The 13,587-nt window shown below is 41.2% G+C and overlaps 1 protein-coding gene across 1 annotated transcript in view; it reads left to right on the top strand.

Moving 5' to 3' along the window:
* The window catches only part of ABCC2 (ATP binding cassette subfamily C member 2), a 43,594-nt gene that overhangs the window by 18,624 nt on the left and 11,383 nt on the right, over positions 1–13,587 (top strand). Inside the window, exons 11-21 of the mRNA XM_087725692.1 lie at positions 2,434–2,499; positions 4,554–4,691; positions 5,876–6,022; positions 6,311–6,395; positions 6,546–6,612; positions 6,867–6,993; positions 7,447–7,623; positions 8,348–8,515; positions 10,556–10,742; positions 10,934–11,060; positions 12,882–13,005. Of these exons, the coding sequence (XP_087581818.1) occupies positions 2,434–2,499; positions 4,554–4,691; positions 5,876–6,022; positions 6,311–6,395; positions 6,546–6,612; positions 6,867–6,993; positions 7,447–7,623; positions 8,348–8,515; positions 10,556–10,742; positions 10,934–11,060; positions 12,882–13,005 (1,413 nt within the window). The remainder of the gene's footprint in view (positions 1–2,433; positions 2,500–4,553; positions 4,692–5,875; positions 6,023–6,310; positions 6,396–6,545; positions 6,613–6,866; positions 6,994–7,446; positions 7,624–8,347; positions 8,516–10,555; positions 10,743–10,933; positions 11,061–12,881; positions 13,006–13,587) is intronic.

Below are 13,587 nucleotides of genomic sequence, written 5' to 3'. Positions count from 1 at the left end.
GAGACCCCTCCTGAAGAAACCATCCTTGGATCCAGCCGTTCTTAATAACTACCGTCCAGTCTCCAACCTTCCCTTTGTTGGGAAGGTTGTTGAGAAGTTGGTGGCCTTCCAGCTTCAGCGTACCTTGGAGGAAGCTAGCTATCTTGACCCCTTCCAGTCCAGCTTCAGGCCCGGTTACAGCACAGAAACCGCTTTGGTCGCATTGACCGATGATCTCTGGAGAGCCAGAGATGGAGGCCATGCGTCCATCCTAGTTCTCCTTGACCTCTCAGCGGCTTTCGATACCATCGACCATGGTATCCTTCTGTGACGACTGCGGGAGGTGGGAGTGGGAGGCACTGTTTTGCAGTGGTTCTCCTCCTACCTCTCGGACAGGTCGCAGTCGGTGTTGGTGGGGGGGCAGAGATCGTCCCCGAGGCCCCTAACTTATCGGGTGCCGCAGGGTTCGGTCTTATCCCCCCTACTATTCAACATATACATGAAACCGCTGGGTGAGATCATTTGGAGGCACGGGATAAAATACCATCAATACGCGGACGATACACAGTTGTATCTGTCCGCCCCGTGCCAACTCAATGAAGCGGTGGACGTGATGAGCCGGGGTCTTGAGTCCGTTAAGGACTGGATGAGAGCTAACAAACTGATACTCAACCCAGACAAGACCGAGTGGCTGTTGTGTTTTCCTCCCAACAATTTGGCCAACGTTCCATCACTCAGGTTGGGGGGTCAAAATTTATACCCCTCAGACAGGGTCCGCAACTTGGGAGTCCTCCTGGACCCACAGCTGACTTTTGACCATCATTTGTCAGCTGTGACCAGGGGGGCATTTGCCCAGGTTCGCCTGATACGCCAGTTGCGGCCCTACCTGAATCGGGAGGCCCTCACAACAGTCACTCGAGCCCTTGTGATCTCCAGGCTGGAATACTGCAATGTGGTCTACATGGGGCTGCCCTTGAAGAGCATCCGGCGACTTCAGCTAGTCCAGAATGCGGCCGCGCGAGTGATCGTGGGCGCACCACGGTTCGCCCACATAACACTGATCCTCCGTGAGCTGCGCTGGCTACCTGTTAATCTCCGGGTGCGCTTCAAGGTGCTACTCACCATTCATAAAGCCCTCCATGGTAGTGGATCTGACTATTTGAGAGACCGCCTTCTGCCAATTACCTCCCTTCGTCCCATCAGATCGCATAGAGTAGGCCTCCTCCGAATTCCATCCGCCAGTCAGTGCCGACTGGCGACCACACGGAGGAGAGCCTTCTCAGTTGCAGCTCCGACGCTTTGGAACGATCTCCCCGTGGAGATTCGCACCCTCACCACCGTCCAGACCTTCCGCACAGCCCTCAAGATCTGGCTATCCCGTCAGGCCTGGGGATAAGACCCTAACTTCGCCCCACCCGAATGCTGAATGAATGTTGTGTTTTACTGGTTTATTTTTTTTATTCACACGTTTTTTTTTCTTGTGTTTTGTCTTGCACCCCCTTCCTATTTATTGTAAGCCGCCCTGAGTCCCCTCAGGGAAAAGGGCGGCCTATAAATGTCATTAAAATGAAATGAAAAAATGAAAAAAAATAACATTGAAAAAAACCTGCCACATAAGAAAAACCCATAACCCCACCCCCACCTCCATCCCTTAGGGCAGTGGTTCCCAAACTTGGCAACTTTAAGATTTGTGGACTTCAACTCCCAGAATTCTCCAGCCAGCAGAGCTGGCTGGAGAATTCTGGGAGTTGATGTCCACAAGTCTTAAAGTTGCCAAGTTTGGGAACCACTGCCTTAGGGCAGCAACTTATTCAACCTGTTAATTAGGTCTATCTCCATTCATTGTCCCCATTTTATCTGGAGTGCTTCAATATGGATTTTGCTCGGAGCAGAAGAGTTGACTCATTGTTTTGGATGGTCCTTTCCATTTCAGTGATCCTAGACCAAATATGCCCTGCACTTTCATTTTTATTACCTCATGATAATAAAATAATAATTTTTACTTGATAATCCTCAACACAATTATTAGCATCATTTTCACCTAGGATACACCCATTTTCACCATTGCTACAACATACCCAGTAGGACAAAGCTGCAGTCCCTCATTTTCCTTTCAGAAAGAGCAGCAAATCCCGTTGATTATCTAAGACATTGGTTCTTAAACTGGTGGTAAAGTGGGTCTACTCTGGGGGTAATGGGACATTTGTAATTGCTTGTTTGTAAGTGAAGGATTTTGTTTGGGACCGCTGCTGCTGAGCTGCTTGTGTAAATAACAGAGTCTGGTTTTTTTTGTTTATTTATTGATTTGAGAGGACTGATTGGCTCAAAGCTTTTCAGAATTGCTAGTCTAAGGCAAAACAAAACCAATCAACCAGTTAAGGTGTACTCATAAACATCTAACATTTTATATGTTTCTGTTCTCAGCTCTGATATGTACTTCATTTACTCTATCAGGTGAAAAATATGGAGCACAAGGATGAACGCATGAAAATAATGAATGAAATTCTTAATGGCATTAAGGTGAGCAATAAATAAGCTGATTGCCATCAGTGGGGCTTTATTGCTATACCTTGCATTGGTTTGGTTTGGTTTGGTTTATTAGCATTTGTAGGCCGCCCTTTTCCCTGAGGGGACTCAGGGCGGCTCACAGGAAACCAGGGAGGGGGGAATACAACATTAAGACAACAACATATAATAAAATAGTAAACAACATGCATTCATCATTCGGGCGGGGTAGCGATCCTTATCCCCAGGCCTGACGGGCGAGCCAGTTCTTCACGGCTATGCGGAAGGCTTGGACGGTGGAGAGGGTACGAATCTCCACGGGGAGCTCGTTCCAAAGGGTCGGGGCTACTGCTGAGAAGGCCCTCCTCCTTGTAGTTGCCAGCCGACACTGGCTGGCCGATGGAATGCGGAGGAGGCCTAGTCTATGGGATCTTATAGGTCGTAGGGAGGTAATTGGCAGAAGGCGGTCTCTCAAGTAGCCAGATCCACTGCCATGTAGGGCTTTATGGGTGATTAATAGCACCTTGAAGCGCATCCGGAGATCGACAGGTAGCCAGCGCAGCTCGCGGAGGATAGGTGTTATGCGGGTGAATCGAGGTGCACCCGCGATCACTCGCGCGGCTGCGTTCTGCACTAGCTGAAGTCGCCGGATGCTCCTCAAGGGCAGCCCCATGTAGAGCACATTGCAGTATTCCAGCCTAGAGGTCACAAGGGCCCGAGTGACTGTTGTGAGGGCCTCCCGATTCAGGTAGGGTCGCAACTGGCGCACCAGGCGTACCTGGGCGAATGCCCCCCTGGTCACAGCCGTTAAATGGTGGTCGAATGACAGCTGTGGATCCAGGAGGACTCCCAAGTTGCGGACCCTCTCTGAGGGGTGTAAAATTTGACCCCCCAGCCTGAGTGTTGGAATATTGGCCAAATCTTTGGGAGGAAAACACAACAGCCACTCGGTCTTTTCTGGGTTGAGCACAAGCTTGTTAACCCTCATCCAGTCCATAACGGCTTCAAGACCCCGGCCCATCACGTCAACCGCTTCATTGATTTGGCACGGGGCGGACAGATACAATTGAGTATCGTCCGCATATTGATGGCATTGGTCAGACTAGGGTTTAAAGTCGAATTCTTTTTCCTGTCGGGATACATATTTCCTCTCTCGTACTCCGGTCTATAAACATCACTGGATAGGGTCAAAGGCAAAAGTGGAGAGAGACAAAAAAAAGAAAAGAAAAAAGCTTGAAGTTATAGTAAGCCAAAGTTGTAGATTTTCCAGTCATAGTATAAATCAGAATGAACAACTTTTGAAGGGATCATAGCGGATTTTCTTTGTATATTTGGGTGAGGTGATCTGAGGCTGTAGTGGGTGGGGTGGGAATTTTAGGATTGGGTTATTGAGAAATTTGAAAATATTCAAAATCTTTTTCAAGGACTAAACAACTTATTTTGTGTGTTCTGTCTAAAACAGCAGAAAACCTCACTACTAATTTGCATTAGAGTACTTAAAGATATCTTAAGATTTGTGAACTGTATGTCTCAGTTTAACTAGACAAGTTATATGGCAGCTGTGATACACCTGAAATCCCTCTTAGATGTCATCTCAAAACAAATATGTGACAGTGAATATGTTTTATTTGAGTGTTATCAGTGTACATATTAGTCCAATGGGCTGGGTGTTGCCCACCTTAAAAATAGAAGCAGAGTGGAATGAAGCTTTTGTTTTGAATTGTTGGAGGCTTCAGTATGACTGAGCCTCATATTTGATGAGTATCTCGAGTTTTTTATGCTTTCTGAGGTTGTTTGTTTGATCTAGTTGATTGACGTTTCATTACCCAACTAGATAACATCAGTGCTAGTAAGTGTGGGGTTTGTTTGTTATATACAATAGCTTGCACTGCCAGTGTTAGTGGAGATATGATTTCCTCCATTTCCCCCACAATCACTAGCACTGATGATATTACCTAGTTAGATAATGAAACATCTGCCAGAAAATAACCAGTCTCGGAGAGCACCAAGGACTCCATGAGTCAACTTTGAGCTACATATGTTCTTTTCTGTTGATGAATATCTTTCAGATCCTGAAGTTCTTTGCTTGGGAGCTCTCATTTCAGAAGCAAGTTGAAAAGATCCGGGCTTTGGAACTGAAAGGGCTGCTGCGCTTTTTCCATCTACAAGCAGTTGGCGTCTTCGTCTTCACTTGTGCACCTTTTCTAGTAAGACAATCCAGAGAATGGGAGGGGCATTTTAATTAAGAGGGATAGCCAAAGGTTTGTTGATTTAGAACCAAGACAAAACAATGAAGATTGCCTGTCTTCAATTAAAACATCGGTTTAGAACAAAATAGCACACTCTGAGCTTGGATTGAACACTGCAGAAGTTGGATGTACTTAGTGCAAATCCATGACCATCCGACTAAAAAAAATTCTCAAGGACTGAAGGTTAACTGTATGTTTGCCTCATAAAGCAACATTTTACCTTCCCATATTTGTTGCTTTCTGGAAACCCCATCAGCATTGGAATCAGACATGAATGGAATGGCCCATCAAGATAATAAAAATAAATAAATTCTCAAGCCAATGTTAGCTACGAATAATGAGTTTAAAACCCAAGGCAGTTGAGGGCCAGATTGAGAAAGGCTGATTTAGACTAAAGAGTCTGAAGTGCAAGCAGAAACATAACTACAATTACAAGCAATTACCAAAGGATTAATTTTTAACTGTTTTAGAGAACACCACATTACTTTAATAGTAACCATTTTAATAACTAACAATATGTTTAAACATGAATTTGAGAAGGAAGCTATTGTAGTTTTTATTGCTGGTAAGGCTTGATCTGGTGTAGAATTAGCACAAATTAGAGATGGATGGGGAAATTGTTTTATTAAGTTATTTAAATAAATATGCTAGTTTGGATTTATTGAATATATATAGGATGACAGAGAACATATGAACATACTAAATACGTGCACTTTCCTGATTTCTGCAGTGTAATTTACATCTTAAAAACAAGGTACCAAAATCAACATATGCATTTATGTACAGTATATCACAGAAAAGTCTTAACTATATTAATTCAGATACCATTAGAGAAATACTGTATATGAATGAACATTTCCTATGGAAAGATTTGTTTGCAAATAATGTGCACACTAGGAAAAGTATGCATCACAAATGCTTACCAAAAATGTGTGCATTAAAAAAAAAACCAAACAAAGCAGAATTGTTTATATAGGAGGAAAAGTGCAAAAATTCACATTTCTCACTCATATTCTAAATCTCTCTTCAGATTGTAGTCTTTCCTTGGTGGGCATTTCTCTAGACTTAAGACGTTCTTTAGAAACTAAATAACCCCAATTCAACCACTCTCAATTCCTTTCCCTCCCACTTCTCTTACCTAGGTCTCTATAGCTACCTTTGCTGTCTATGTGATGGTGGATGAGAACAACATCTTGGATGCACAGAAGGCCTTTACTTCTATAGCACTCTTCAATATCCTGCGTTTCCCACTTGGCTTGTTTCCAATGACCCTGTCTTCCATGGTGCAAGTGAGTAACCTTACAAGGAATATATACATCAGGGGAGAATGAGGCTGACTTGAGAATTAGTGCCGATCTCTTTCCCATATTTATTTTGTACTATTGGCAAAAAGGTTCTATTAGAATGTGTATAGCGGTTAAGATATTACAAATTTAAGTTCAGTCATCTCTATGACACGTGTTCCTCAATCTGACTTGGAATATTGAAAACTATGAAGTAGATTCTAGAAAGCATCCAAGAAGACTGCCTGGTGGCTCTGGAGCTGTCATGCCTGACTATGTCTTTAAATTTTACAGGTGAAAGTATCTACTGATCGACTAGAGCGGTACCTGGGCAGTGAAGACCTGAACACTTCAGCTGTATGGCATAATTCCATTCCTGGTAATTTGCATTTAGGGTTCAGTCTTGGGTGGTTAGAACAGGCAAAGTTTTTGAGAAAATATGCAGAAGTACAAGTGTGTTTGTCTACTGGGTGTGAGCTGAGTAGTTCTCTCTCCTTAAGGTTGATGTTTCCTTTTCTTTCTCTCCCAGCCTGTGCTGTGAAATTCCATGAGGCCTCTTTTGCCTGGGAGCTGGATTCTGATGTCACTGTAAAAGAGTAAGTAGTCATATAGGTCCCAGGTTGGGTTGTGGGTGGAATGGGGGTTCTTTTTTATTCAGTGACATACTGAGTTGGGCAATAAGCAAGCAAACAAACACATTCTCTTGTTCTTAGAGGATGTCTGGCACATCCTCTAAGAGGATGGAGACATATTGGAGACTATGCTCTTTAGCCTAGGGACTGGCAACCATCGTTTAAACTGCCTCCAGGCATTAACTTCACTTCTGTTTCCTTGGCATTCTTCTCTTCAGCATCACCTTGGAAATTGCCCCTGGAAGTCTTGTAGCCATAGTGGGATCTGTGGGATCAGGAAAATCTTCATTGATATCTGCCATGTTGGGTGAGATGGAGAACATCAAGGGACACATCAATATTCAGGTGAAGAAAAACCTTTTTTTCTTGAATTAAATATGAACTATGTAATAAATAGAACAAAGTACTCTGGTAGAATCCTGAAGTGAGGTCATTGTTTGGAAGCTCACTTATGGTTAAAAACAGGAATAAAACAAACATCCTGCTCCATTCCCAATAAACAGATAGTTCTACCAGAGAGTTTCTATGCCAGCTTATTCCCTTATAGAGAAATTTTCTACAAAGCTGGACCTTCAAAACTGTGAATAGTTGCCTGAAGTCTGAAGGAATCCAATCCAATCCCTCACTTGATTCCTTTTTTTAAAAAAAGTTACTCTGCCACAGACTCTGCCAGACTTAAGTATTCAATGAATATCATTTATTCCCCCCTGCACTCCTCCTTTATCCAACTGCTGACAAAAGACAATCGTTCTTTCCCGTTCTATTTTAGCTGGATATAATTTTTTCCATTTCCTTCAGGGCTCTATGGCCTACGTGCCTCAGCAAGCATGGATACAAAATGCCACATTGAAAGACAACATCCTTTTTGGGTCCCCACTAGATGAGACTCGATATCAACAAGTGCTGGAGGCCTGTGCGTTGCTTCCTGACCTACAATTGTTTCCAGGAGGAGACCTGACTGAGATTGGAGAAAAGGTATCAACTCTGAGCTCAGTAAACAAGGAAGCACTGAGAGGTAGAGTGGTGGGAGCTACTAAATTAGTAAACTAAATTAGTTTAATTTCTGCCGGATTTATCAGGAAAATTCATCACACCCTAACCAGTGTTATTCTCCTGTCTTGAATGACTGGCTGACTCCATCTCTCTAACTGCGCCAACAAAATCTAAACCTAGCTGTCAGGCATGGAAGACATCTTTTATAGTGGGCCTCAAGCCTGCCACATATTCAAACATATTCTAATGTGAGAAACTGGGACGGGGGATTGTATGGAGCATGGGAGATATGTAGCCATAATAACATTCTTTCTCAGAGAATCAAGGTCGTTTTGTCCTTGCACCTGGACTGATGTGGATGAGAGAAGTCTTCCTTAGTAACAGTGGCTGATTGGGCCATGTGGGTGCTCAGTCTGGGTCTTGAACTTTCAACTGGATGGGGAAAACCTGGAAGCTTTCAGATTCGGGTTTTCTCAGATGTGCCAACATGGCTCTTCTAATAAATTAGAATTTTGAGGAAACTGTAGCCTCGGACTTTTATATTTTGGGAGGATGCTATTTGGAACCCTTACATTAGCAAGCAAACAAATACTTTAGGCTGTATTGTGTAATTATCCTTGGTTTAAGTAACCCTGGAATTAATCTTTTGTGCAAACAATATCACTGGTATGGATCATGGAGAGGTTCAGTGTTCTTTCTTTCACAGGGAATTAACTTGAGTGGAGGTCAGAAACAACGCGTTAGCCTGGCTAGAGCTGTATACAGCAATGCAGATATATACTTATTGGATGATCCCCTCTCAGCTGTGGATGCCCATGTAGGACGGCACATTTTTGACAAAGTGTTTGGGCCAGAAGGATTATTACAGAATAAGGTAAATTTGCATTATAGGTTGTGTTTCGAGGATTGTGGATGTTTTGTATTTGTTATTTTTATAAAAATTAACATATATTTCTTTCTTAGAAGAAAATAATAACATAGACTAGAACATAGCCCATATAGGAAACTTGCCCTGTCCCATTCCACAGAGGCACACAATCAGGGTTCAACAGGTTTATTTCACACTGTCAAATCCCTTTGTCATTCCCAACTGCAGTCCTTCAGAAGTCTCTTTCTAACAAACCACAGTCCGCTTTGCTTCTAAGGCATGGGGAGGGGGGAGATATTAGCCAGGTAAATCACCCAGCTCTCTTGTTTCAAAGCACAGCACAGACAAACATGGTTCCAGGAATTCAAGGCACAACAAATCCAATGCAAAGTCAATAGGTTCAAGGCAGAAGGAAAAGAAAACAGAGTTCAAGGAGTCAAGGCACAATGAAGTCAATGGGAAGTAAAGCAGTTCAAGGCACAAAAAGTCAAGAGCATGCACAAAATGACAAATTGTGTTTGGTTGTCTCCAACTACCAACCAACCAACCCCCTCTGTCAGCTTACATCAACCCCGATTGATGTTTCTCATTAGGACGGGCAAAGCTGCGTCTTTGCTTTGCTTCTCAGCATTTGCCTCTCCTTGTCCATGGATAATGTGGAGATGACAGCTGTTTTCATCAGAATTGACCAGCTGCTGCTCCTATCTCTTGTATTTATGCTTGCGCAGGGAGCTGCTCGTCCAGTCAAACACGTACCCCACTCCCTGACCTTCCCAGAACTGCTTCCCTGTCACCCATGGTGCTCTCCTCAGTCTTTGGATGCCCCACATCTCCCTTTCTGATGATCCTGGCTTCAGCTCATCATCCTCATCAAGCTGGCCTCCAGTGAGGGCATAACAAGACTAATAATAATCCCCATCCTAAAATAATTTAACTGCCTTGGGTGCAAAGATTTTTTAAAGATTTGGTTTTTCAGCTGGTTTAAAAAGTCAATAAGACTATTCAAAATGGGAGACCATTAATCCTAACTTTAACATTTTCCTCAGTTGGATTCTTAAGAAGAGTGATCACTAATGAACGACATAAGGTTCTCCTGGTTTGCTCTTGTTCCTTATAATAAAAGGCTGGGAAAAGAGTAGACTTGATTGCTTAAGCAGTTCTCAGCTGGGGGCCATAGGTTATTTCAAGAAGACCCCTGGTAAAAAATGTAAGAAGTAGGCCACAGCATATGCTAAGGGGGGCACAGAACATTTGGAAATTTTGTATACTGAAATTCAGATGGTTTAAAAATATAAGGGGGCGGGGGGTAAAGAGACCAAGGGCAGAACATTTATCTAACCATGAAAAGAATTAAGTATCTTGAGAACTGCATTGGCAAAAATCTTCTATTTTTGAGGAGCCATAATTATATCGGGTTAGAGAATTGTTTTGAGAAATGGAAAAGTAGTATTATTTCTGATATTAAAATTCAAGAGATACTGTATGTAATTTATCTGTTTTTGAAAAGGCAATTTTATTCACTGATAAAAAAATAACACAATATCTTCTCCTTTTCATCATCATGGAGAAAATCTATCTATGTGATTGCTAGGAATTAAAAATGACTTGATGGCACATTATCAGTCAGAAAATATGCTCCTTTGGCATTGATTTTATTAAACTTTGTAACAATACAGAATCATAACTTGTTTTCTTTAAATTAGATATGCTTTAGTGTTGTTTGATATGTGATGGATATGTGATGTGATACCTTCCCCCTTTTGGTATTTGATATTGCTTTATTTTGTTCTTTTCCCATATTTTCTTCCCCCCTTCTTTTTATATATTCATATGAAAATTCATATCAAATTTGTTGAGATAAATACACTTTATTATAAATCTTTTAAAAATGTCCAAAAAGAAAAAAGAGTTCTGGGAATTGAAGTCCACAAGTTTTAAAGTTGCTAAGATTGGAGAGCCCTGGTTTATTTAACGTGACCGAAATCCGGTATAGCATGACTAGGAGTGCTAAACTATTTGAATTTGTTACACTTATTTGTGCTACAGACACGGATCCTGGTGACTCATAACCTAAGCTTCCTTGCACAAGTTGATGATATTGTTGTATTAGAGGCTGGAACGGTCATGGAACGTGGTTCCTACAGCACCTTACTGGCAAATAGTGGATCATTTGCTCAATTGCTCAACACATATGGCAACCAACAGGATAATATACATGAAGAAGAAGCTATGGGTAAGGTAGTAACAATAACTAAACATACAGCATCTAGAATTACTCTTGTTTTAAGATGTGTTAATTAAGATGAATCTATAACAAAACACATATCATGGCAATAAGATATAATGTGATGATCTTCAGATTTGCTCATCTGGGAGTTGTTTCCATCCTTTTATTCAAATATTCCATGCTTGGTTTTTTTGTAGCAGGCGTAGATGAAGAGCAGGAACTGGATGATTATCCTGAACTTGTAACTGAAGAAGTACCAGCTGATGTGGTGACTATGACACAGAAGAATGAGGCCAGTGTCCAACAAAAAACCTTCAACCGCAGGTCAGTTCTTTTACAAGCCCATTATTTCTTTTATGTCTCCCTATTCTTCACTTGGTTTTTCCCCCTCTTTTTTTCAGACATTGGTTTTTTCCCTTTTTTTTTCCTGCCCTTTTGTGATTTTTGCATATCTCCCAATCCTGCTCTGGTTATCTTTCTTCATAAATTATTGAAGCATCACTGGAAACAGCTCGGCAATCTAAATGTTTATCTTTGTCCTCCTGATGTTGGTTTGTGTCACCCACAGACCATAATTTACAAAGCTTTGTTCTACTGTTTAGCATACTGCAGAACATCCAGTAGCAACAAATAGAAAGGATAGAAAAGGGATCTCGGGCAATTCATGGTTATAATGACAACTCTTTCTATAACCACAGGAATGCTTGGCTTCCCCTAATGTTCGTGGCTAAGGAAAAGTTTCAGATGAAGCAGTGGGCCGTAGAAGTAATGTGTTGTGCTACAGAAGTAATTAATAATAACAGCCCCAGTATAACCAGTATATCATTATCTTCATGCTTGTCTTATCTAAAATATACTTAGTGTCTGAAGTAATGAGGAGACCTGCGTTAACCAATAACAACCCACCAAATCTCCCGCCTGAATGCAACTGTAAATAATCCAATCAGCTAACACCATGCCTGATTGACAGAAGGGGGCAGGACGTAACATTATCATAGCTTGTTCTAATCTGGACATCTTCTAAATACATATGGGATATGTATTTATTTTTCCTACATTAATCCTAACATGCTGCATAACAAGATAAAACAGAGGAAAACAAGTAAAATACACAATGAGGGACTTGCAAAATTGGATAGAAACAAGACAAAAAATTCATGAAGCCAGATATAAAATGGTATTTAATTTAATTGAAATGAACTTAATTACATTATATTAATTTAATTCTCTCAACTTTCTCCCATATTAATTCCCAATATGTCATTAAACTTTATGATGAAAACTTATTACTTGGAGCTAGATCCAAGACTTGGAATAAGGTTACTCATGTCATTCTCTAAGCTTATATTATTACTGCAACAACATTAGAAATCAATTTCTCAACACCTCCTTCATAACACTTTTATTATTCTTGCATATACACACTGCTTTTGCTCTAGATAGAATTTGAAGAATACAATCAAAGAAGTAGGATCTTCCATACAATGTTATAGTTTGTATTACCTCCAACATTCTGACAAGGAATTCTGAGAGTTATAGTCTCTATCTAAACAATAAAATGTTTTCCTTCCTTCCCACACTGTGTGTCTCACAATATAACAAAAACAAAATAAAAACACAATACAAAATAGATAAATAAGGATGGGAATATGAACACACACACACACACACACACACACACACACACACACACACACACACACACACACACACACTGTACTGTATAACATATTCAATAAGGGGCTCCATCCAACCTAACGGAAGAATATTCAGGTCCTTTAGACATTCCAGGATGGCATCAGGGTGGGAGCCATGGGGGATCTCATTCCAGAGGGCGAGGGCTGCAATATAGAGAGGGATATGTCCTGAGAGATGGCACTGTTTAATTGAATGAATTCTGAACATACCAAGTCCATTAAGTTTTACTAGGTGGGCAGAACCAATGGGAAAGAAGCCATCAAACAACCTGCTTCTCTGGACTTCTACAGTATTAGCCAACCCAGAATTTAGGCAAGTGTGCATACACTGAATAGGAATTATGAACCCCTTGAAAGATTGTTCTTTTTCAGAAATGTTTTTAAAAAGCATGGCAACATAGCCAGGTTCTAGAAATTCTGCCTTTTACCATTAACATTTGTGTTTTAGCCGCAGTATCAGCAGTAACCTATCCATCAGGAAGGATCATCAAGGGCATTTGAATGAGAAGAATACATTGACAGAGTTTAAAGGACAGAGATTGATTGATAAGGAAGGCATGGAAACTGGCAAGGTAAGAGATGAAGACATGGGAATGTTACACCCTTCACTAGATAGAGATTATTTATGGAGGATAGTGAAGGAATCAATAAAGCTTTGTGGGGGGCTCTTTTTGCCATGAGTAGACACACGATGATTACTTTACACAATACATTATTATATCACACAGCTTCCTCAATGAAAGACTGTTGCATTGGCTAAGCAGGGCTAACTTCATCTTCCTCGCCCATATGAATTGGCTTAACCACATAACCTTTTAGAGCAGGCCTCTCCAACCTGCAGTCCACAGGCCACATGCGGCCCTGGACAGCTAATAATGCAGTTCAACAAAATCATGAACTTTTAAAATTATATAGTATAATTATATACCTTAATTAAATTATATATATGTATATGTGTGTGTGTGTGTGTGCATATATATATATATATATATGTATGTTGTATTTGTGCTGATAAATAAATAAAGGGAGACTAGTATGGATCTATTTCAAGCTATTTAGCTCTCATCAGCTAGCCATACCCTTACTGGGATTCGAACCTGTGCTGTATTACATCTTAGGCAGACGTCTTAGCCATTAAGCCACAGGTCCTGCTC

This window comes from Thamnophis sirtalis, unplaced genomic scaffold, assembly GCF_051295495.1.
Source record: "Thamnophis sirtalis isolate CommonGarterSnake01/CBP01778 unplaced genomic scaffold, rThaSir2_p1.2 scaffold_11, whole genome shotgun sequence".
Lineage (NCBI taxonomy): Eukaryota > Metazoa > Chordata > Lepidosauria > Squamata > Natricidae > Thamnophis > Thamnophis sirtalis.
The sequence above is the reverse complement of the archived record's forward strand: the minus strand, read 5'-3'. Positions and strand labels throughout refer to the sequence as shown.